Below are 24380 nucleotides of genomic sequence, written 5' to 3' on the forward strand. Positions count from 1 at the left end.
ATTCTAAATTGCAAGGGATGTAGGGAAAGTGAGTATTTAGCTGGATACATTGATTCCCCAAGCAGAATTTGGGTTTCTCAAGAAGAAGGAAATGGAAATAGATATCGGGTAGACAAAGAACAGTGTCTGCCACAGGTCTTCAGAGTAGGATTTGACATTTTCACTTTCAATTAATTGAATTTGGCATATCATTTGTTCCAAGCTGTTAAAATAATTTAGATCCTATGTCTGTCATCCATGATATTTGTCATACCTCATAGCTTAGTGTCATATGCAAATATCACCACTGCCACTAATATCTTTATTAAAGATCTGGTGCTGAAGAAAACAGGGCTGAGAATGGAGCCCTCTGGCTCCTGATCTTTTGTCATAAAAATGTGTAGATAAGCTTGGCATTTACAAGGTCCTCAATAAATATGTTGAATGAATAAAAGTTGTAATGACAAATACCTAGAAATTCGTTTTGAGATTAGTTTAATTGCCAAGCTATGTTACTTCCCTGAGCAACATGGGCTGTTGGTTTATGTTGAATCACTTCATTTCTTCTTCTTCTTTTTTTAATGAAATGTTTCACAAATTTTTGTGTCATCCTTGTACAGGACCATGCTAATCTTCTCCACATACAATAAAATTCTCCAATTTTATTGTATGTGCTGGTGAAGCAAGCACTGTGTCACTTCATTTCTGATAGCCTCATCAAAAGCATGCCACAAATTAGTATGGATATATTTCTTCCCTGTGTCATCACCTGGTAAGGAGCAGGTGAATGTCACCCCTGAGAATACATGTGTTAATACTTGTAACTTCCCTCTACCATAATAAATCCTTTTTTCCTCTTGCATAAATGTTGAAACATGAAGACATGTAGCAGATCTCTTGTGCATGATGTTCTATACTTTTATCTACATAAATGGTCACAAGTAGTACACTCAGGTAGGATGTAGACCACTTTTTGACTCTCTAGCCATAAAAAATTTTTGAATTGTCAACATCTAAAAATTGTATTTTCCCATAAAAATATGGATTTTTTCACTTCTCTTGAATAATTAGTATTTCTAGTTTCAATAGGCCCACATTCACACATGGCCTTAGTTAGCTGGAGCTGAGTAGTCATATGACATGGGCTGTTAGTTGTTCTCTTATATTTGTTTTCCTTTTTGTCAACAGTAATTGAGTTCCCACTTTTTAGCTGAGCACATGGCCACTTAAAGACCCAGCTTCCTTTTCAGTTAGGTCTGACCAGGAGTTCTGGCCAATAGGATGTTACTGAAAGTAGTGTGTGAAAGAAAGAACTGTCCTCAAAGGGAGGATGCCGTCTTCTTTGTTCTCCTTTTTCCTGTTGGGTGGAATGTGAATACAATGGCTAGAACAATTTTGTTGTATCTCAAGGGGGAAGATGCTGATAGAGGATGTGAGAGCAATAAGAAAGTACCTAGTTTCCTGATGATCTCAGAATCAGCATACTGCTGAGGACTGCCTTCCTGGACTTTTATCAAAAGAAATGAATTTATATTTTATTTAAGCTATGTTATTTGAGTTTTCAGGCAAATCTAATCCTAATTCATAAAAGCTACTGCCTTTGAGCAGGTATTCTCAGGTTTATCACAAATCCCACCACTATGTAATAACTCCCTAATATTGACCAGGGGTTGCCATTTATCGTCATATCACACTTTTTCTCACCATTAAAATTGGAAAAATGAAAAACTGACATAGTCATGTGTTTCAAAGGAAGTTGAAGAGCATATGTCATTGTGGAAGTAGAGACTATTTCTACATGACTAATACTGCACACCAACTACTAATGCACACTCTATTAAATATGACTTCAGAAGCTATTATGAAACCAACCACAGTAAGAAATATACCCAGAAAAGCAAAGACATGTTAATGACAAACTTAATGAATAACTTAATGGACTGAAAACAAGGATTGGAATTACAGCAATGATAATGGTGTAAAATGTATTAAGTAAAAAAAAATGTGCTTGGCATTAAAACCTTTTGCCAGTGATGGGTTTATGAAAAGGTTGATTGCAGCAGAAATTGTGTCCTGAATAGAAACTAATATTTGCAAATATAAGTTTAACATCATGTAATATTTCTTACCATGCTGAAGCTGGAATGAAGGGATTTACAGTATGAAGCAGCATGAAAAGGTTAAATCATTTACAGTTTTTTCCCCTTCCAGCCAATGAGTGTACAGATATAAAAGATATAAATACCACCCAAGTAGCTAGAGTCATTTGTGGTGTCTGGAAGGCCTTAAGTGTTTGAATTGCTTTTGAACTTTGTGCCAGTAATAGGCATATCAGAACATTATTTTTGCATGTTGAGTGAAGTGGGTAAACAGGGCCGCAGGAGGTGCTTCAGCAAGTCAGAGCTAATACTGGACTTGTTTTTCAAAACTGAAGTCCATGCTGGCAGTTTGCACAACTTATACAATAATATGTTTATTTCATAATTAAATAAGAATAAAATTTAATTTAGAAAAAGAGAACAGAAAATGAATATAGCAATGAATACTATGAAATGAATGTGCTACCGTGGTTTGAACCACAGGAGACACGCCAATGCTTTCCTTCCTTGGTGAATCGTATGCAAAGTAGATGTGGTGTGAGAATGAAGGGATTTTTTTTTTTTTTTTGGATGTTTCTAATAAATTGGTTTGTGTTATCTAAAGAAAGTGTCATCTGAACCCATCAGTGAAGATTTATTCAAAGATTGGGACTCCGGGTGACATTCACACTCTATTTCTCTACAAGTGTGTTCGCAATCAATTACACAAACCAATCATTCCTTTTATTCATCTAATTTCTAACCAAACCGTGCCTTTGGGAAACTCACTAGCCACAAAAAAATCTGGCTTTAATATGCAGAAATCATTTTCCAGAAATTTAAGTGATGATTACCCCTTGTGGAGCTAAGAACTGAATTCTAAGTTATTTGATTTTGAAATTTATAAAAATAAACTTAGATCATTTTGCCTTTTCTCAGCTAATATTGATCATGTGAATAAAGAGCTAAAAAATGGAAGTTAGTATACTAAAGCGTAGTTCCAAAAACTAACCAGGAACTGAATTCTATAAATAACTCAGATATTTTAAAAATGCAAAAAAAAAACCCCAAAACCAAAAACCTGAGTGAGGAATCTATGTTTTGGAAAAACTGTAACTGTGAAAACCTTACATTATTAATTTGAATAAAATTAATATTGCTCACAGATGAAGAAAAAAGTCACATTTCCCTGGTTCAAGATAAAAATAATGAATTATAGAAGAAATGCATAAGTAAAATATGTATTAGTATTTGAATTTATATCAAAATTTAATCTCTAATATCATATATTTATGTTACATGCTTATAGCAAAGTGCAATAAAAATAAATGATATAATTCTCATATTTGATACTCGTTACACCACCCCTTCACTCATTTACCATGTTCTCCTGGCCTTTGTAAGCATTTGAGATTGTGAGCCCTCGTCTTGCCTTTCTTGCATTCCTTCTGGATACAAAGATAGTCAGTGCCCTGAGCAGGTAAAATTTCCAAAAATATTTGTCATTTTTTCCATGAAGGGGGTAGACGAGAAAAGAAAGCCCAGAACTTTAGAGCCAAAGGCAATGGAGAAATTCAGTGTAACCATAATATTAGCAGGTGGAAATGGGCTAGAGTTGGAGAAGACCACGTAAAGAAATCTGAACTCAAGGTTTCATAAAGATCCCCTAATCTTGTTTGGCTATTGAGATTCACATAGCAAGTCTCTGGTATAACAGCAGCCCTCTAAAGGATTCAGGGAGGATCTACGATAGGTGTACAGACCAATAGCAACCTTAAGAATAGGACACTTTGCCATTGGGTGAGAAGAAAGACTACAAGATTAATGCAATACCCAAGTTGTTAACTAATATTTAATAACAAAATTTCATACGTAGTAAATTTTAAAAATAGCATAATCAATTAAGCATTTTATCATCTGCAAATTATGAGTGAAATTGTTCTGCACTTAAGTGCTTGGTAATGGTGGTGTTCACTAATAACTTACACATATATATGGCATCTTCTACTTGCCAAGCAGTGTTCTAAGTACTGAGGATACAGCAGTAACTAGAACAGACAAAACCCCTGCCCTCATAGAATACACATTCTAGAGGGAGAGAAGGATAAAATAAACAGACCATGTCCTGAGGAGGTAAAATGTGAGAGAATTTGACAAGACCTCAGAACCCAATAATTAAGAGATTTTAAGTAACAAGAGTTCTATTAGCTGAACAATTATTATATGTAAGAACTTTATTTCATTTATCTTTACAACTCTGTAAGGTGTATTTTATTCCCTTTCCACAAATGAAACTAGCTCAGGGAGGCTAACTTGCTAAATCAAGTGGTGGTTCCATAATAATTTGGATGGGAACTTTACAAGTTTCAGTTTAGGCAAAATACATGTTAATTCCATTAAAATTTGAGTGTTTATTCAGTATAAGATAATTCATGAGCCTTTTATAAAGACACTCTACCTTTGCCTTCAATAAACTTCAGTTAGCCTTGACTATAAACCTCTACTTATTTATGTATTTCACACAGTGAATACCATTTTAAAATGCTTTCTAAATATTACAATGTGTGATTTTGGAACAGGAATGAATTTGACAATTTTCTACTCCAGTTTTCTGTCCCTTCTTTTTTTTTTTAACTAATGGAAAAAAAGAAAGTAAAAAAATAGTATTCAAATTTCATATGTTTACTTGGTAGTAAAACTAAGATGAAGACTCAGGTCTTCTGATTTCCAGACTATTATTTATTATTTATTTCTTTATGAAACCAGTTCATTTTAAAAATAAACTTACCATTCCTTAATGTTCATAGTGATCATCACTGAGTTTGTGTTGTTTTTTTTTTTTTTTTGTGGTCCGCGGGCCTCTCATTGTTGTGGCCTCTCCCGTTGCAGAGCACAGCCTCCGGATATGCAGGCTCAGCGGCCATGGCTCACGGGCCCAGCCGCTCCGCAGCATGTGGGATCTTCCCAGACCAGGGTACGAACCCGTGTCCCCTGCATCGGCAGGCGGACTCTCAACCACTGCGCCACCAGGGAAGCCCACTGAGTTATTTTTAATACATTTTTTTCTACAGTACTTACTGAAACTCAAATTTTTTCATACATGATATATAGAAAAAAATTAAAACCATACAATAAAAATAGTTAATAGCTCAATTCTCAAAGACCTATCAGGAGTACTATTTCCTCATTTTAGCACAATATTAACAGTACATTTATATAGATGATACACAGTTTCACAGGACAGTGGATAATGCTACTATACAGCTGAAGAGAAGCTGGAGAGTGGAGTGTGAGCCACCTGGGAAGTAGCAGCTCTCCTGTTCCTGCTGGTGTTTGAAAAGGAATGGGTTAGCAGGCCCTAGTTTAGTACTGTTGCTAACTCTTGCTGTAATGATTAGATGAACAAAGGAAAAGTGGCTTGTGCCAATCACTCTTGTGCCACAGTCAGACAATCATTTGTTGCCTTCAAGAGCTGACCACCAGTGCCTAGGAAACTAAGTCACTGGTTAGGCCCAAGGCTACAGATTCTCTGCAATACCCACTGGACAGACTGTCAAGGCATAAAAAATAAGAGGAGCTTGAGGAATTTGGTATTAAACACTGACTTGTGTTTTTAGTGATAAAATAACAAACCAAGTTAAGATTGTGACATTTATTTAGTTCCAAGCCTAGGGAGAGCAAAGACTGGGAGAGCTGTATTAACCCACTAGTACAACGTTTATGAGTATCCTCATAAGGATAAAGAAGAGTGGTTTGTCAGGAGGATACAGGGCATTTGTAGATTCCTACACACAGAGAATTAGAGCGGTCACAACACAGTTGTTTGTCTTATTATTTCCCTTATATTTTTTCTATTTTTTAATTGTCCAACTTTAAAAGCAGAAAAATAAGGAACTAGATGGCAGGAAAAGAACTATGCCTCCCGTATTTGAGGATGTTGCTGATATTCTAGTAAGACAGACAAGCTTGCCTTACCAGAAATGACTTGTAATAAATTCTAGGCACCAGGGTTTAGTACAATGATCAAGGCAGCACAGAAGGACTATACATATTTTTTGCAAAGAAAAGCCATATTCATGATTGAGCTTTGTTAGATATGTCCCCTAAATTTAATATTTTTTCCAGAGCTAAAACAGAAGAAACAACTGTTAGATTTAACCTTCAGATGTCTAGAACCTTCATCACAATACAAAGTGATTATTTTCCTTTCTGTAATTAGCTTTCCCTGCTATACTTTTTGAAAGGAAAAATCTCAAGCATGCTAGGCTTTTTGCCAATTTCATTTCTGGCATGGTTTGACTGATTTTAAGTTTACTGTTCTAATGATACTCAAGAGTTTTAAAATTCAGGCTCAGTAAATAGGACCTGAATATAGAGAAAAATTTATGTTGGAAAAAAGGAAATTTATCAGTGTGTTTGTTTATAAAAATTACAGCTTACAGAAATTCTTTTCTAATCTTCAGTAGTTAACCATTTTTATGGAAACAACCAAGTATTAGTATATGACAGAACAGTAATGAAGTATGAGTTAGAACTATGCAGCCATTAGGTTTAGTGACTTTTCTTTGAAAGATAATTGAGATGAGTTTGTTGAGACAAACTGGTTTTATTATTGTCTCACTGAGACTTTAAATAACAGAGCTAAAGGTTTTTGTTTTCTAGTGTCTTACCAATAGCAGGCTCTCTATACCTTTGTGTCCTTTACCGAAGAGTCTTCATTTTGAGGTTATTTTTATCTGTTAATACAACGTTTACAGTTTAAGGGTTTGTCTTCAGAGCTTTCTTTAAAGGTTTTTATCTAGTTTAAATGGGGCTTTTTAGTATAAACTGAAGAGAAAGCATGCTTCAGTTGAAGATATCTTTTTTTTTTTCTCTATTAAGGTATTTCCTCAATTAATTGTAAAGAAAAGACTTGGCAGGAAATATAAAAAGCTTATCTAAGATGCTGTTTTTGGACTTCCTGTTAAAACAGAGATTTAGGGCTATGTCAATAAAACATGTGTGTTTATTCTTTCTATATATTTTTAAAAACTAGGCATTTCACAGGTGTACCATAAATGACTTTAAAACTGGGATCAATCTGAGGTGCAGTAAACAACTGGCATATGTGTCCTTTGAAATATGGCAGGATACAAGCACTTTATATAACTAAAAGACACATACTGTTAGCCAAGTCACCATGGAAGGAAAGTCCATAAAATGTAAAAGGCAATGGAGAGAAATTGCAGGTGATTACTACCTTTGTAATAGGTTCATTGATATATACTGTCAGTAAGATTGGACAAATACCAATTGAATGAAACAATTAAAAAAAAGTTTCAAGTAGAAGCCTCTATAGATCGTTCCTATTTCTCCAAGTGTTTAAAAACAAAACAAAACAAAGGGGTAGGGTAGGGAGGAGAATAAAACAATAATTAAAGTCTCTCCTGATGATCACAGTCAGGCCTGAATTAGTGACCTCACAGGTCAAGTGCAAAATCTCGAAGTACAGAACAGAAACCACAAAACAAGTATTTACTGAGCACCTACTAAGTAGCAGGAACTGTTCTAGGATTAAAAAAAAAAAAGGTGAGCAGGAAGGATAAGATAAGACTATGAAGGAGAGAGTAGAGTAGACTTTACATGCAATTATTAGGTCATGCAGAGAAGGAAAAAAAAAAAAAAGAGGAGAAGCAACAATTAAACAAATATTAGAAGAAAATATTCCTGAGCTGAGAGAAGGCTTGAAGCTTCAGATTGAAAGAGCTCACAAGAGGTCCAGGAAGTGAGGGGGGAGGGGTAGACTTATCAGACATCTGATAAAATTAAGAAACTCTAAGGATAAAAAGGAAAAAAAAACCCCTCATAGTTGACAAGCTTTTAGCTATAAAGAACGAGTTCCCCACAAAGGGGAAAAAAATCAAACTGGTTTTATTATAAAATCCTAGTCTGCAATAATAGAAGCTAGAAGACAATGGACGTAATAGTTACAGGCTAATGAAAGAAAAGGACTACAACCCAAGAATCCTACCCAGCAAAATTACCATTTCCTCTGCTAGAGGAAAAGATGATATTCAATAACTAAAGTGTATCACCCAAATACATTATCTAAGGAAGATATAGTGCAGTTCACAATCTTTACCACTGTACATGTGGCCCTAAACACGGGAATGGCTGGGAGCAAATGGTACATTCACAAGATGGAGTATTGTGAAGTTAATAAAAAGAATGACTTCGTGTTTGTAGCTGGGATTTCTCCTAAGACACGCAGACATGGAAATGAAGGATAGTTTATACTCAAATATCCCTAGAACCAGGAAGCATGGCACACCATGCCATGAAGAGCCACACGGGGAAGGACCAGGATCAGTCAGGAGGCAGAGAGGGAGAGGGTGCAGCATGGCCTAGAGTCTTTATTAACATTTTCTGTGGGAAGGAATGGGGGAGGCAGGGCAGGTACACTGAGTAAGTTTGGGATTGGATTTTTTTTGTTGTTGTTGGGGGGATTGGATATTTTGAATAATTTCAGTAGACTGGGCTACAGGGCTGGTTCCTAGCTGCCTGGTACCTGGCTCTGGGGTGGGTTAGGGCAGGGAGAATACTGGCTCACGTGTGAGAATTTGATAAAGGGGATGGTTGGGGGTGTGGACTCTGGATTGGTTGTCTTGTATGCTAAAGGCATGCTTCCAGGGGGGTCCTTTGCTATCTCTGGGAATTAGTTCTGGAAGGGGCAGTGTCACCAGGATCGATCAAGGATCCAAATGCCACAGTATCCAGGATACAGAAAATAAGAAAATGTAGTCAATACCATTGGCCCTGTGATGCTCTGGCATCACATCAAGGAATCCCTGGGAGTGATACTAGTGGAGACTTTTAGCGAGCAGGGCATAAGTTGCACTAACACTGTAGAAAACATTTTACTAAGAGAGTAGAAAGGAAGAACACAAGTAGAGGTGTAAGGAGTCCTTGCAGGCCAGCCTATGACTAGATTTTCTATTTATATGGCATTAACCAAGAAATAGGAAATTCTTGGGGTCTCCAACAATATCTAAGTGGAGTTGGAAAGTGTGCTAAAGGTATGATATATCAAGATAGCAGGTCCAGCAGTTGTTCTGTTGGACAGTATGAAATGATACATTAGTAAAGTATATGTAAGATTAGTGGGATTGTGTGTAACCAAGGAGAAAGAGTGGTTGTGGCGATCATGGTGGGAGGCACAAGGTGAGAGTAGGAAAATGCCTTGGGAACTAGGTGGTCCTCTCCCCAAAGTGCTGAGGGATTTGACTAATATGAGGCAAATGCCTCCAGGGAAAGCAATAATCTCCATTAATTTAGAACACAGAGAGCAGTAACCTCTACTAGATTTCTCCTTAGGCACAGGTATGAGGGGTGTGCCTTTTGGCAAAGAACAAGGAGTAGGATCATGGGCTAGGCAGACAGTAGCTCAGAAATGTAATGGGATCCCTAATATCAAAGGAAGAAAAGCAAAAACGTCCTGTGTACAATTTGTGCCTTAGGAGAGGCAACCCATGTGTTGCTGGAAGCGAGGTTTTAGTGTCAGAGTGAAGTCATCTCCAATGATGGGCACTTGGAGTAGGAGATGCCCTCTGGGATACGTGGCTGGGGTATCCTTTCCCAGAGGGTATCCACTCGAGGTGATGTGGGGTCTCACATTTACCGTGTTTGGGTCTTCAGACTGTAAATTAATGAAAGTATACAGACCAATAGCAATAAGACCAACAGTCAACAGGAAGATAAGCAGCTGCACTGAGAGGGCTTTTGTTTTTGGTGGAAGTTTCAGCTCAAATGGGTCCTCTATCAGGTAAACAGCTGTCTAGTATATGGACAATTTGGTTAATGCGCCCCTTGATCTGGCCTCCAGCCCTTCTGGGATGAAGGAATGATAAAACATTTATAAAGATATGGGAAGACATTATAAAAAGGGTCTCATTTACAAGGAGTCTTTATATACACGGAGGCAATGCACATCCCCTTTAAATATAAGGGGGAAAGAAAACTTTTAAAAGTTGGTGTGAGGTGTAAACTGGCCAAGGGGCCTTGAATTAAGAGAGATTAAGGCCTAGAGCAAGATAGAGACCCATTTAGGGGTCCATTTACCTGAGTGGAATTTGAAAAAGAGCTGTGTGAGACCATTATGTCTCTTAATTAAACTGGCTATCTGATACCTACAAGGGATGTGAAAGTTCTATTGAATACCTTTTCCAAGAGATTAGCATTGTGTATTTTTAGAAGAAAAATGTATATCTTAGTTATTAACAATAACATCTGTAACTCTAAAAGTAGTATGGCGTGCAACTGGAAAGGCCTTGTATTGTGGCCTAAATATATATGGAGATGTGTGATTTTGACTTATATTTTGGACATCTGTGAGGCAAGAGAGTCCCAGTTTTGTTAGTTTTTTTCTCCCTTAAAGGGACAATTTTAGGCAATGACCCAACAGTTTATAATAAATGTGAAATGAGGCTACTTGTTGGCCAGGGCATCCAGAAGTTTGGTTGAGTGTGTTGTTTCTTGGGTCCCATCCATTATTAGGGACATCCCTGAGATGGAAAACAGCAATATTTCATTGAGCTCCATCATGTATGATGGTTAGCAGTGCCATTTGCATAGTCTATCTACTCCCATTGCTGTTCATTCAGTTAATCCCAAGTGGATTCTGAGCAGCCAAGTGATCTGGGGGAGGGATGACATCCTCCAGCACCATGGCACTTAACAAGGGACTGAGGACAGGGGAAGCCACCTCATCCTGCAGGTGGAATACGCCAGAGAGCTCAGGTTCGGCTCCATCCTGTCTAAAGAGGCCTTGGTAGCTGTGCTGAGTTTCTGGTGTATTGTTTCTACGACCCAACGCTTAACAAGCAGTTGGGTATGAAAGGTCACAGGCTCAGAGTATGTGAGAGCCTCTATTTTCCAGAGAGCTCAGCATGTATTTTATTTGTTGTTTTAATGGAGTATAGTATGAGGCTGAGAGGGCAGTTTTTTGCATCGTAAGCCCTTGGACAACTTATGGCCATCCTACGTGGTCTAGAGATTCCAGGAGGTATGACAAGAGGTTGCCAAAATTTCCTTGGTGAAAGAGTCCTTCAGGGCACTAACGGGAGTACCTACTGATTTGAATTTGGAAGTAAAATTTGTAAATAAAGAATATGTTGCCTTCAGAACCCCCAAAGTACTAAAACATGTTGGACCTGTATACCTTAAATGTATATCAAATGAGTCTCCTTGGAGGAGGATGTCATCAATGTAACATCACACCTGTGCTCCTGGAAAAAGGTGGATGCAGTTGAGATCTTGTCTGCCTAGATTGTGATGGCAAAGCTGCTGAGGTACCCAATAGATAGTCTGGAAAAGGTGTATTGTGTCTCTTTGAAGTGAAGGCGAACAGCAGCTAGAGGCTGGTGAAATAGGCACTGAACAGAACATGTTAGCCAAGTGTACAGGGGCAAAATATTTACAGGTTGTTGACTGAATAGAATCAGTAATTTCAATAATATTGGATATTCAAAACTACAATGAGGTACCATCTCACACTGGTCAGAATGACCATTATTAAAAAGTCTACAAATAATAAACGCTGGAGAGGGTGTGGAGAAAAGGGTCTCACACTGTTGGTGGGAATGTAAACTGGTGCAGTCACTATGGAAAACAGTATGGAGTTCCTCAAAAAACTAAAAATACAGTTGCCATATGATCCAGCAATCCCATTCCTGGGCATATACCCAGACAAAACTATAATTCGAAAAGATACATGCACCCCTATGTTCATAGCAGCACTATTTACCTAAATGTCCATCTACAGATAAATGGATAAAGAAGATGTGGGATAAATAAATATATATACACACAATTAAAAAGAATGAAATAATGCCATTTGCAGCAACATGGATGGACCTAGAGATTATCATACTAAGCAAAGTAAGTCAGAAAGAGATAGGCAAATACCATATGATATCACTCATATGTGAAATCTAAAATACAACACAAATGAACATATCTACAAAATAGAAACAGACTCACAGACATAGAGAACAGACTTGTGGTTGCCCAGGGGGAGGGGGGTGGGGGAGGGAAGTATTGGGAATTTGGGATTAGCAGATGCAAACTATTATATATATAGGATGGATAAAATATAGGTCCTACTGTATAGCACAGGGAACTATATTCAATATACTGTGATAAACCACAATGAAAAAGAATATGAAAAAGAATATATATATGTATAACTGAGTCACTTTGCTGTACAGCAGAAATTAACACAACATTGTAAATCAATTATACTTTAATAAAATTTAAAAGAAATGACATTGGATATTGAGTATGGGGGCCCCAATGGATGGGACCACATCATTAACGTTGTAGTAATCCATCATAAGGTGGCATTTTAATCTTATTGCTATATAAATTCTTTAATATATTCATTTAGTATATAAATTTTGGATTTACAATTACATCAAATTATAAAACTTTGCTTTAATATTATATTTATGTATATATTATTCAATTACCTTTTATTTTCTGTTTTTGCTTTTAAATCATTAAGTAATCCACAATTAGCATTATGTTTGCTAGATTGGTGTTTGCTTAGTACCTAAGATTTAAAGTTCCTGTTTTTTTCTCCCCTTGAGCTTGTATCCACCTAAAGTGGCAGTCAGTTTTTCTGTTCTCTTCCTGTTTCAGGCTTTTGCACCCTGAAGGTGCAGTCTTTACTTTCTTTTTCTGGCTAATAAGAGGAAAAAAGGGAGGCTGAAGGGGCCAGGTGCTTCTGGGCAACTTACCCCCGGGATTGCCCCTGTCCATGGAATCATCAGTCCCTTCCTCACACTGCCACCTTTTTTTTAAAACTTACAGAATGGCTTGTACCTCTAGATGACTAACACTTTTCCTTTTTGTTTTCTGTTGGGTGTTCACCTGATAAGCTCCTATTGGTCGCTAGTGGCCTCTCTGTAAGCAGCGCCCCCCCCTTCTCTAGGGTGTGCTAATCAACCTTAGAGGGGCTAGGGTCTACATCTAGGAAAGCAACGGTGGCATCAACTTCACCTTTTACATTTTTTGTTTTGAGCATGAGACTCTTTGCATGTTGATAAGCAGCAGCTCTTATGACGGCCCATATGCATGGACCAGGGCTTTGTATGTTTAAAATTAATTGGATCAACTCTTCAGGTCTTGGCGAGGGACATGCTGGAAACTGGTGCTCCTTTCCCCTCCTCTCCTTCTTCATTAAACACTGAGTCACGGTCTCCAGGGATGGGACCTCTTATACCCTACTAGTGTGGGGAACGGATTGCTTGCGACAGCAGGAAGCAGACATAGCAGAGAAGCTTGTGACCTGAACAGTGCTTGTGGGGAGCCATGATCTCCTGAGAAGGCCCTCACACCACAAATGGCCCACAGCACACAGGTGAGTGCTCAGGTGCAGCCATCTCCGACTACTTTGAGGAACAGGTGGAGATTTGACTCAGAAAAGCTCAGAGGGGAAAAGGAAAATGGTTTATGGATGCCTACAGGAACATGTAACGTCGCAGACACGAGGTACTGACAAGGCCTCACTGGTTGTTGGCACTGCCCAGTCAGTGGATTAGACTCATCCCATGGCTCTAGGAGGGTAGTCATTCCACATCCCCAGCAGATGGACCTTTTCGAAATGTACCAGTTACCTATGTGTATTTGAAGTTTGGAGAAAGACTCCTTTTTTCTTAAAATTAAAAAAAAATTCCAATTTCAATAGCATTCTCAAAGATTGTTAAGAATCCTCACCAAGTGAGAAAAAGTGAGAGTAAAATGGTCAGGGCTTAAGAAGATCAACTATAAAGTAAACGTATGGAAAACGTTTGGCCAGAAAGGTCTGATATGAGGCCTAACACACACTTAAAAACTCAACAACTGTATACTTGGTATTCAAGCTCACAAAAACCTCTTTAACTAGCCTCCTATTGATAGAATCAGAAAGAAAGGGAATATAAGATTAGGTTCATGATAATCACTTGTGGGTTATGACACAAGAAGAGTGGAAAAAAAATAGAAATTTTATGACATTTCATGTTTAAGCCAAATTCCCTGCCAGGATATTTTCTGCTTTGATGAATGAAGTAGGACTTGGTCACATCTTAAACAGATTCATAGAAGAGTAGTTTAAGCTGCCATCTGATGCATTAAAATAAAGGAAACATGGTATTTTCCCTAAGTTAAATACCTCCTGTGATGCACTTTTTAGATTGTGGAAGGCAATGAGTTCAAGAAAATTTAACATAAAGCTAGACAACGGTTAAGTAAATGAAATCATTGCAAAAACGGAATACATAAATAATAATAAACAAATTTTGATGTTAACTTCTCAACTATACTTTTTGATATAATCCTCAGTAAAATCATTCTTAAAAGTGAAAATGAGCAAGGTGATGGTGCAACCAGCAGAAGAAGGTCAGTGCTGATAACCTCTACGTGCTCATCCTCTAAGACTGCATCTTATTGTTCACACAATCTGCTCAAGTTCCCACAAAGGGGCTACCATGACCTGTCTCCTTCTACTACAGCTATACGGGCTGCGGCAGACAACAGCAACTGGGATCAAGGAGACTTGTTCTGATTAAATAAACTATATGGAACTCTGTTGCAGGATTTCATGCAACTATTAACTTCATTTTAAAATAAAAGGAAAAAAAACACCCAAATTCAGGGCTAATTTAGCTGTCACTGGACAGTTAAAAAAATAAAACAGTCCTGTTTTAAAAGTTTCATCAATAGAGACAAAAAGGTACTAAGAATGATAGTCATCCTTCCTCATCACTGCTGCTCCAGGCATCTTCAAATGCTGGATTTAACTGTGCTTTGGTTGAAGTCTAAAAAAAAGGGGCAAAAAAGAAAGACTCAATTATTCTACCTCATAATTTTAGGCTCACAATATAGTTATGAAATATATCAGATAAAAAGCAACTAGATTATTTTTGAAGAAACTATATAATTGTTAATTTCAAACCAAAAGTTAACAAAAGAAACACCCCGCATACAATATAAAATAATGTAACTTCATTTTAAATAGACATATCAGACTTTATCTAAATTATCTGTTTCCTTCAAAGTAGTTACCTCATACACACACACAGACACGCACAGACACACATATGCTGCTGCTGCTATTACTTAAGGCATTTTTACACCTCTTTGGAGTTACCTGGAGAAGAGGGCACATTAATATCCATGTGGCTAAGCCTGGACTCAGGTCTACAGTCTGACTTGAGAGCCCAAATTATTAATGTGAGCAACTTTTTACTGCTTGGATGGACCTGATTTTTATAAATAAGCAAATATCCACATGTGGGGAATAAGGTGTTCGTCAGAGTAATATCATTTTTGGTATTAAGTGGCGAGGTTTATGTATGTATGTATGTATGTATGTATGTAGTTAGGAAAGCAGTTGAAAAAGGTAAAATGTATTGGAAACGGTAACATTTTGTCATTAGCACATAGGTTTCCCTGGGAGATTTCTGTGAAAGAGAACATGCATTAGATGGTATTTATCTAAAATAACAAAACATCACAGTACTCTCACAACTTTAATAATAAATGTAATCAGCAACAGAGGAATTTTAATTACCTGTGGTATTTCAAATCAATTCACTTGTCTGGGGAAATTTTTTGAATGGCTAACCTTCTTATTCTTTGGCAAATGATTAAAGGACTTTAAAATGATCTCTTTTTTGATTATCTGGGCATTATGAGCCACGTGTGCTTCCTACTCTGCAGTTTTTATGTCTGCTGCCAGTTTGTTCAGACTCCAAATCCAATAATGTATTAGTTCTTAGATTATTCTTAAATTATCTTAGATATATTACCTTTTACAACATATAGCAATATTTTATGTTAAGGGTAGCCCCTACTGTATGTCTGAGAATGTTCATTTCCTTTTGATGAACATGATGATTTAGACTCTTAAAATTCAAAAAATGATAACAGTAGAAATAGTGGGTGTTTGCAGTAAATTCCCCAAGTATCAGCCAGGACAGTCAGAAAACAATATGTGAATTTAGGTATTCTTTACAGTTGTTAAAGCTTAGATCTGAGTCCATTACTTAATCTAATGGTGGTATTGTCACCATTACTAAACGTAACATTGGCTATTGTCACTTAGTTGCACAAACAAAATTCCATTATACCTGGTGTCCAGATCCAAAACTATTACCAAACCTCAGCAAACTATTCACTTATTTCTAGTAGCAGTCCACTGATTTGCAAGAGTAGCATACTGAAGACTGTTCATTTATTCTTTCATCCAAGTGTTTACTGAATTTCCTACCTTTCTGGGTTTATAATTTAACTACCAAGTTAGGTTATTTAGTGACAGTTTATTTAAAGATGTATTATCCTTAGGGGTTAGGTGATTATTCTTCCCTACTCTAGCTCTAAAAGCCTTTAACTCTGCCTTAGATATCTACCCCAAAATGTCCCTGGGTAGATGAACCACACAAAGGCCATGCCTTCTAATTTCACTATGGAAGCCAAATATGTAACCTATTAAACACTTAAATTTCATTTTAAAAATCAACAGAGAAGCAAAATTATATTTTAATGTAAATTATTGTTGCTATGGTAAGCAAACAAAAATAAGTGAAAATTGGAAAGGCAGTTGCATATAAATTTTACTGTTTATAGCAGTAAAGGATAACAATATGAATATATTACAGTATTATTAGAAGTACATTTTATTGTTAAAAAACACAAATAAAACATCTTACTTGTAATTGAAAGCTTCAGTAAAAATATTATATATGATGTGGTACACAAATACTGTTTGAGACCTACTGATCAAGTTAACTACCATCTATTACTTCAGTTTTCTTTACAACATCTCCTCCTAGTGGACATTCTTTCTATGCTTGAACATATCCATCCAGCCTGCCTGTTCTACTGACAGATAGTTGTGAATGTTATGGAGACAGGGAAGCATGAGTTTAAAGGGGATATAGTTCAGGTCCATGTAACGGGAAGGAAGAACAAAACCAAACTGGATCATCTTCCATACATGCATCTTGATAAATTCTAAATTTCTTACTGGTAATTAGTGGAAAATCTTTATAGGTAGAATATAGGGTTGTCTCAATATAGCAAGTGATTATACATCTACACAAGTGGTAAATAAAACAGCTACATATTGTGTAACTGTCAAAATAAAGTAAGATTCTTGATGAGAGGTCAGATTTAAACTGTAATATAGTCACCCTAGAGATCTCAGCCAGGAAAAAGTGAGTAGGAGTTACATAGGCTTGCTTTGATTGTGACCAAATGTTAGGAAGAGGGGGCAAAAGGAAGGTAGATTCCTCAGAATATAAGAAAACAGCCTGCCAATTAAATAACAGGATTTATGCTTAAAGACCATAAAACCTGCCCCTATTGCCCAATGCCCTTCAATTTCTCATGGTAGAACTAAGTTCCTCTTCTATCTTGGATATCAGAAGAAAACACCCCTAAGGGATTGTATGTTGGTTGATGGAGAAGTAAATCTCATCTCAAGGGGGGATTTGAAAGGAAACCTAAGAACAATTTTGCTTTGATGATTCTGATGTTTGAAGATATCATAAACTTGTCTCAGATCACTAATGAATGGCAGAACTGGGATTCGAACCCAGTTACCAGTATTACTATTATTTAGTTTACCTGAAACTACAGATAAAGTGAGTGTGTGAGTATGTGCATGTGTATGCTTTGTTTTGTGTTAAGTTGCCTCTCTGGGGAACTGCAGCAGTCCTTCATTTGATAGGTGAGATGAAAATACTTTTAAATATGAGTTAAATAGTAAATATACATGTAAGGAACAGGGTCTAGTGTAGACAGACTTCTCTATTGGGATCTGCATCGTGATCATATTCATGTTCTACCTACATTCACAGAAATCTTTCAAACTAAAATTTTGTGGAAATAATCTTAGCACTTACCATTTTATATTAATTTGAGAATGGTGCCTATCCTAAAGAATATATACAGTGCATTTTAAAAGGTAAGGTTTCATAGCTCTAAAGCTTAACTATAAAGCTAACCTATTTTTTGTGTACCTCTGTTTGATTTCTACTTGTTCAGCTTAACTTCCCATATACAAAAATTCTTCTAGATGGGGAGTTCAAACTATCACTGTAACTATATAATGAGGAAATAAACCATCAGAGTCACATACTCTCTTTATAAAATAAGCAATTTAGTTTTCTTCTAAATAATATCCTTTTTTCATACATAAGTCAAAGATGATTTTTTTTTTGGCGCTGGCCTCTCACTGTTGTGGCCTCTCCCATTGCGGAGCACAGGCTCCGGATGCGCAGGCTCAGTGGCCATGGCTCACGGGCCTAGCCGCTCCGTGGCATGTGGGATCTTCCCGGACCGGGGCACGAACCCGTGTCCCCTGCATCGGCGGGTGGACTCTCAACCACTGCGCCACCAGGAAAGCCCAAAGATGATTTATTTCTAGCTTTTTTTTTTTATAGTTTTCATTTGGTGAATGATTGTTAAACTTTCTAACATGGCTTATAGTATTATGAGTTGGATTTAATGTATATAGTAATTCCCAAACAGCAGGACACAGTAATTAAATAATAATGCAAAATCAATGGCTGAACCAAATTATTTGAACATATTAAGCTTTGTACAAAAAAAAATTCAGTATTTAAAGCAGGTGTACACTAAAACTAATCAAAGCCATAATAAATCATAGACACATGATGAAATCTGGAAGATTTCACCTTTAGATAGCTTGACAAAAAAGTAAAAAAATTCAGAGGCTACTACCTAAGACCAGAAATCATGTCTTATTTATCTTTGTTTCCCCACCACATTTTTCAGGTTCTTTATTCACACTGTCATATTTGTACCAGTTTATGCTCTGAGATAGGCACTAACAGACTGCTGGTAGAAGTGTAAACTGATAAAATTTGATAGTGTGAATAAAGAACCTTAAACATGTCATACGTGATAACTCAAGAGGTAACACTACTTCTAGGAATCTAACCAAAGAAGTAATCAGAAATGTAAATAATTTTTGAACAGACATTTACCTTGATATGTTTATAATGATCAAAAGAAATGTCTTCCAATAGGAAAATACTTGAGTAAATTAAGGTAAATAAATGACAGAATGCTATATTATTAAAAACAATATTTACAAATACTTATTAATGACATGGAAAAAGTCTTAAGCAGGATGCTAAGCTGTATGTTCAAGCATAACATTAACCATGCTAAAAAGTACGCACAGGAAAAAACAAGAATGAATTAAATCAAAATGTTAATAGTAATTAATAAACTTCAGAAATTTATGTTCTTCTCTTAATATTTTTTTGAATTTTCCAAATATAGAGGCAAATTATTTTTACAATCACAAAATAGCAAGAAATGCTTTAAAAGTTTCTCTCATATAAAGTAAATTAATAAAAACTTTTTTTATGATTTAGAAGTCACTGTTCAATTTGTATAAATAATATTTTACCTCCTCATCATCAGGAACTGATTCATGTAAGGATGGTATCCAAGCAAGAATATTGCAGTCTCTGCTACCGCTGTAAAGTTCCTATAACACAAAGCAAAGATGTAATTGTAGGTCACTTTAAAGCTGGTGCCAATCTGAAATAAATGACATCAATTTTTAAATGATTATTTGTTAGATTAGATTAATTAAGATTAATTCTATTTCTACTCCCCAAAGAAACTGGGCTGATGTTTTTTTCTGTTTAAGATGTAGTAAAGACTTGTTTTGTATTTAAAAATAGTATTATGATATGTTAACATGTTGCTAACATGTTAAAATTCACAAAAACAATCACTGTAATTTTTAATCAATCATAGTATCCTTTTTTTTTTTTTTTTTTTGCAGTATGCGGGCCTCTCTGTGCTGTGGCCTCTCCCATTGCGGAGCACAGGCTCTGGACGCGTAGGCTCAGCGGCCATGGCTCACGGGCCCAGCCGCTCCGCGGCATGTGGGATCTTCCTGGACCGGGGCACGAACCCGTGTCCCCTGCATCGGCGGGTGGACTCTCAACCACTGTGCCACTAGGGAAGCCCCATAGTATCCATTTATTTCAAGTGTCAGAGAATGAGAAAAAAATGGAAGAAATAAATTTCATCCTTTTCTGTCAATAACTGAGCTTTAATAAAGACTTCAATGAAGAAAATACGAGTTTCTAGCTAAAATAGACCAAAAGTTCAAAAAAAGAACTCAACTAAAGAGCATTAAGACATATATGCCATGCTTGCTGAGAAGCTTATTTTATAAGCAGCTTGGGCTGATGCACAGTCAGTGTCAATGTCTTTATGGATATGCTGCCTGCACATGCTGAACAATGTTCATTCACCTCCCCACAAAACTTCAGAAATATGTTATATTGGCTAGTACTGAAAATATTCCTATGCGGCAGTGAAATAGATATGCTCCCATACAGAGGGTATAAATTGCTATAATCTTTTCAGAGAATGAAATCTCAACATGTGTCAGAAGTTTCTGTATGCATTTCTAGGAAGTCATGCCAAAGACACACATGAAATTCAAGGATATTATCATCAATATTATATTTATAATAACAAAAATAATAATAATTTTCCAAAAATTATTGTCCAGGGTAATGATTTCTAAATTTATGCTGCATTAATATGATGTGATATTACATAATCACTAAATTCATTTTTGAAGAATATTTAATGACAGTGGAAAATATTCATATTGTCAAGAGAAAGGAGCAGGATGTAAACCAAATAGTCATAGTGTGAAAAGAAAAAAACAGGATGTAAAATACTAGGTCAATTTTTTAAAAAGCTACTAAGCAAAGAGGAAGGGCTAAAAAGAAAAAACAGCAAAATGTTAAGTGGTTATAAACCTCTGACTGATTAAATGTTTATTTTTCTCGCAAATATATTTCTACACAAATATTTCTAACACTATAACTTTTTTTTCCTGTTCTGGTATGAAATAATTTAGTTTTACTGTTACTCATCTCAAAAGCTATTTGAGGCATGGTATAATTAGTATTTTTCTAAAAAAAATATGTAAAGGTTCTGGGTAAAGGGAAAATAAGATTATGAAGTGATTTATAGGAAATATAGATATAAAGAGAATTAAGTAAATTACATTTAGTTACACATTATCAGATTTCCTAAATGGAACAAAATTCTACAGACTGCACTGTTAAATCTAGAATGTATGGTTACACTAACTATGCATGATGCAAAGATATTTTCATATGCTCAGTGCCCTAGAGCAATTTAGTTTCCTGAGAAGATATATACCCAAGATACACTAAGGTCAGATAACCTTGTCTTATGTTTCCTCATGATCAAATTCAGGTGATATATCTTTGCCAGGAATATCACACACTTTGATAATTTGATTAAGCTGATGTATGCCAGTCTTCTTCAAGGTAAAATTACTCATTTTACCTTTGTAATTAATATTTTGTAGGGTGCTACCTTGAGATTATGTAAATTCCTCATCAGACTTTCAATTTATTACTTACTAATAGCAGAATGGACTCATGGATCCCTATTTTAGTCAAAGGGAAATAATCAGTTATTATCATTATTTATTTTGATGTTGGGTATATATTTTCAAATTTTTACATTTATGATAGAATTACTATAAATATCAATTTTATTTTCAGATAGTGGGTTGTGTGTAACATGTAATTGGTTAAAAGGGTTCTGATGCTGAATGGAGGCAAAAATACTACTCTCCTTTACTTTTATAATTTAGATTTATAATTATTTTCCTTTTCAGAAATCATAATAGGGATAAGAGTTGGAAGCTTTCTGATGTAATGCAGTGATTCAAATCTTTCTTAGGGCACAGCACATATAGAAATGGTATTTGTCACACTTCCCTGGTGGTGTAGTGGTTAAGAATCCGCCTGCCAATGCAGGGGACACGGGTTCGAGCCCTGGTCCGGGAAGATCCCACATGCTGCGGAGCAACTAAGCCCGGACACCACAACTACTGAGCCCACGCAGCACAACTACTGAAGCCCATGCGCCTAGAGCCCGTCCTTTGCAACAAGACAAGCCAGCGCAATGAGAAACCTGTGCACCACAACAAAGAGCAGCCCCTGCTCGCCACAACTAGAGAAAGTCTGCGCACAGCAACGAAGATCCAATGTAGCTAAATAAATAAATAAATAAATAAATAAAAGGACTGGTATTTGCCAGGAGGCAACTGGCCCCAGCTCTCTGGCTATCCTAGGCTTGTCCCAGCTATTCCAGGGACTGAAGGGAATCAAATATCTGGACATACTTTCAATACATTCTAGGAAGCTCTGATTTGGTGGAAAGCAACAACTGGTAGTCAGAATACCTGTGTTAAAATCTTGGCTGTGTCTCTAAGTGACTCTGGATAAGAAAAGAGGTACTGTATTCTAAGAATTTCTTTGAATGGATAATCATGCTTCGTCAATCTACTTGCAGATTTGAGGCAAGTCACATCACCCCTCTGGTTGCCTTAGTAGCCTTTTCCCAGAAGTAACACTAAAAATATTTAATAATTGGTACATCAGGACACTGGCCAATCCAAAGAGATACTGGACATAGAGAGGGAGCAGGGTCTGAAGGTCCCTCTTAGTTACTGGTCTAGGAGGCCCCAGGGAAGGGGGTGAAGCTGGAAGTCACTTAGGGGGCTTAGTACAACAGCTATGTAACAAACAGCAGGATATGAATTTGAGTATTTTAATAATGGATACTGCCATGCTGATGTGTGCTGGCTGAAAAACCAGCACTGTATATCTTACTTCACAGCGTCAGACACAAATTAAGTAATGAGTATTAATGAATGAATGAATAAGGTGATAAATTCCCTCCTAGCTCTAATAACCCATAATATTCATTCTTTCAGTATTTAATTTTCATGAGCCTCATTTTCGTTATCTACGATGCAGGGAAAATACCAACAATCTTGCTACATTAGGGACTCATTTAAAGGAGCATATGAGGTAATCTATGCAAATGTTCTATGAAAAAACCAATCTGTTCCATTGGTGAGATGAAAGAGAAAGGTCAGGATGTTAAACAAACAAAAAACATAGGTATTTAAGAAATTATGTAAGTTGCATCAACACTAAAGTAAACTTATTAGCCATTGGCAGAAAATAAGAAAAAAATAAAATTTCAGACATTCACACATACGTAAATCAAGATACAAAAACTATATTTTGAGATGAGACACATATGTTCCATTTTTTTCCCAAAAGCTCGTTTGCAAGAAATTATTTTAATTTGCCAGAGATTTTCAACTGCCAAATAAATGGAGCCCATATACAAAAGAAAGAATTTATCCCAGTCAAGTTGCACAGTATTATATTGATTCACAGAGACATCCTATGCCACCTAAAAAAAAATCTATCCTCTATTTAATAAACTCTAGCTCGGATGTGGATAAAAAGTATAATTCCTTAGAATGAAATTGCAATTTACTCTTTTATATACAACTACTCTGGCAAGCTAGCTACCCGAACATTCTAAATTCCCCTAAATATCATTCTTACCTGGAAATTAGACTGAAATACACAGCAGTCAACACTTTTATAATGTCCCTTAAGCATAGTTATCTGTTCTCCTGAGTAAACTGTATAAACAGCAATGGTGCTACCATATGGTACAAAAACAAATTCTGAACTGCAGCCACAGGAGACAGTGAATTTCAATCCTTTTCTACTGTCATTACACACTTTTCCATAGTTCACCTGTAGGATGTAAAAGCATATAGTTACTTACTTAAATCTGAATTAAAAAGACAACAAAGATAGGAAAAAATATTTACTTAAAATATTCTACTATAGAAATGACTCTAGTAAGTCTAAAAAAAAAAAGATCCATGTCCTAATAGGAATAAGGGCCAATGACATAAATGTACATTTCATATACGAGGGAAACACAAATAGTAAAAAGACCCACAAAAACAAATGTTCACATTTCAACTGTGATAGAAATAAAAATGCAAATTAAGGCAACCTTGAAGAATCATTTTAGACCATTTAGCAAAAATTTTAATAAACCATTGAGACACTCAATACTAGTACAAGTGAGGTAAACGTGTAGGTGGCACCACAATTTGATCATTCTTTCTAAAAGACCAAATGGTTTATTATGCAACAAAATATAAAAGTATACTTTATGTATATGTATATATATATACACACACACACGTATATGTATATACTCCCTCCAGAAAAAAAAATTAAATATATACACACATACATATATAATATGTATACATATTTTTGGAGGGAGGATAACTTTCTTTTTATTTATAACATTTTAAATTATGATAAAATACACATAACATAAAATGTGCCATCTTAACCACAATTTAAG

General features: G+C 36.1%; 1 protein-coding gene and 1 pseudogene across 2 annotated transcripts in view; both read right to left on the reverse strand.

The window, feature by feature from the left end:
• Positions 1-554: 554 nt before the first annotated feature.
• On the reverse strand, positions 555-669 carry LOC115848612 (U6 spliceosomal RNA; annotated as a pseudogene).
• Positions 670-12324: 11655 nt separating this feature from the next.
• ERCC8 (ERCC excision repair 8, CSA ubiquitin ligase complex subunit) overlaps positions 12325-24380 on the reverse strand; it is a 60778-nt gene continuing 48722 nt past the window's right edge. For both annotated transcript variants that reach the window (XM_030843867.3, XM_070045138.1), the window contains 3 exons: positions 23552-23749; positions 19522-19602; positions 12325-14893 (listed from right to left, as the gene is read on the reverse strand). In XM_030843867.3, coding sequence (XP_030699727.1) covers positions 14825-14893; positions 19522-19602; positions 23552-23749 — 348 coding nt within the window. In that variant the 3' untranslated portion in view covers positions 12325-14824. The remainder of the gene's footprint in view (positions 14894-19521; positions 19603-23551; positions 23750-24380) is intronic.

The sequence above is a fragment of the Globicephala melas genome, chromosome 3 (genome assembly GCF_963455315.2).
Source record: "Globicephala melas chromosome 3, mGloMel1.2, whole genome shotgun sequence".
NCBI classification, from domain to species: Eukaryota; Metazoa; Chordata; class Mammalia; order Artiodactyla; family Delphinidae; genus Globicephala; species Globicephala melas.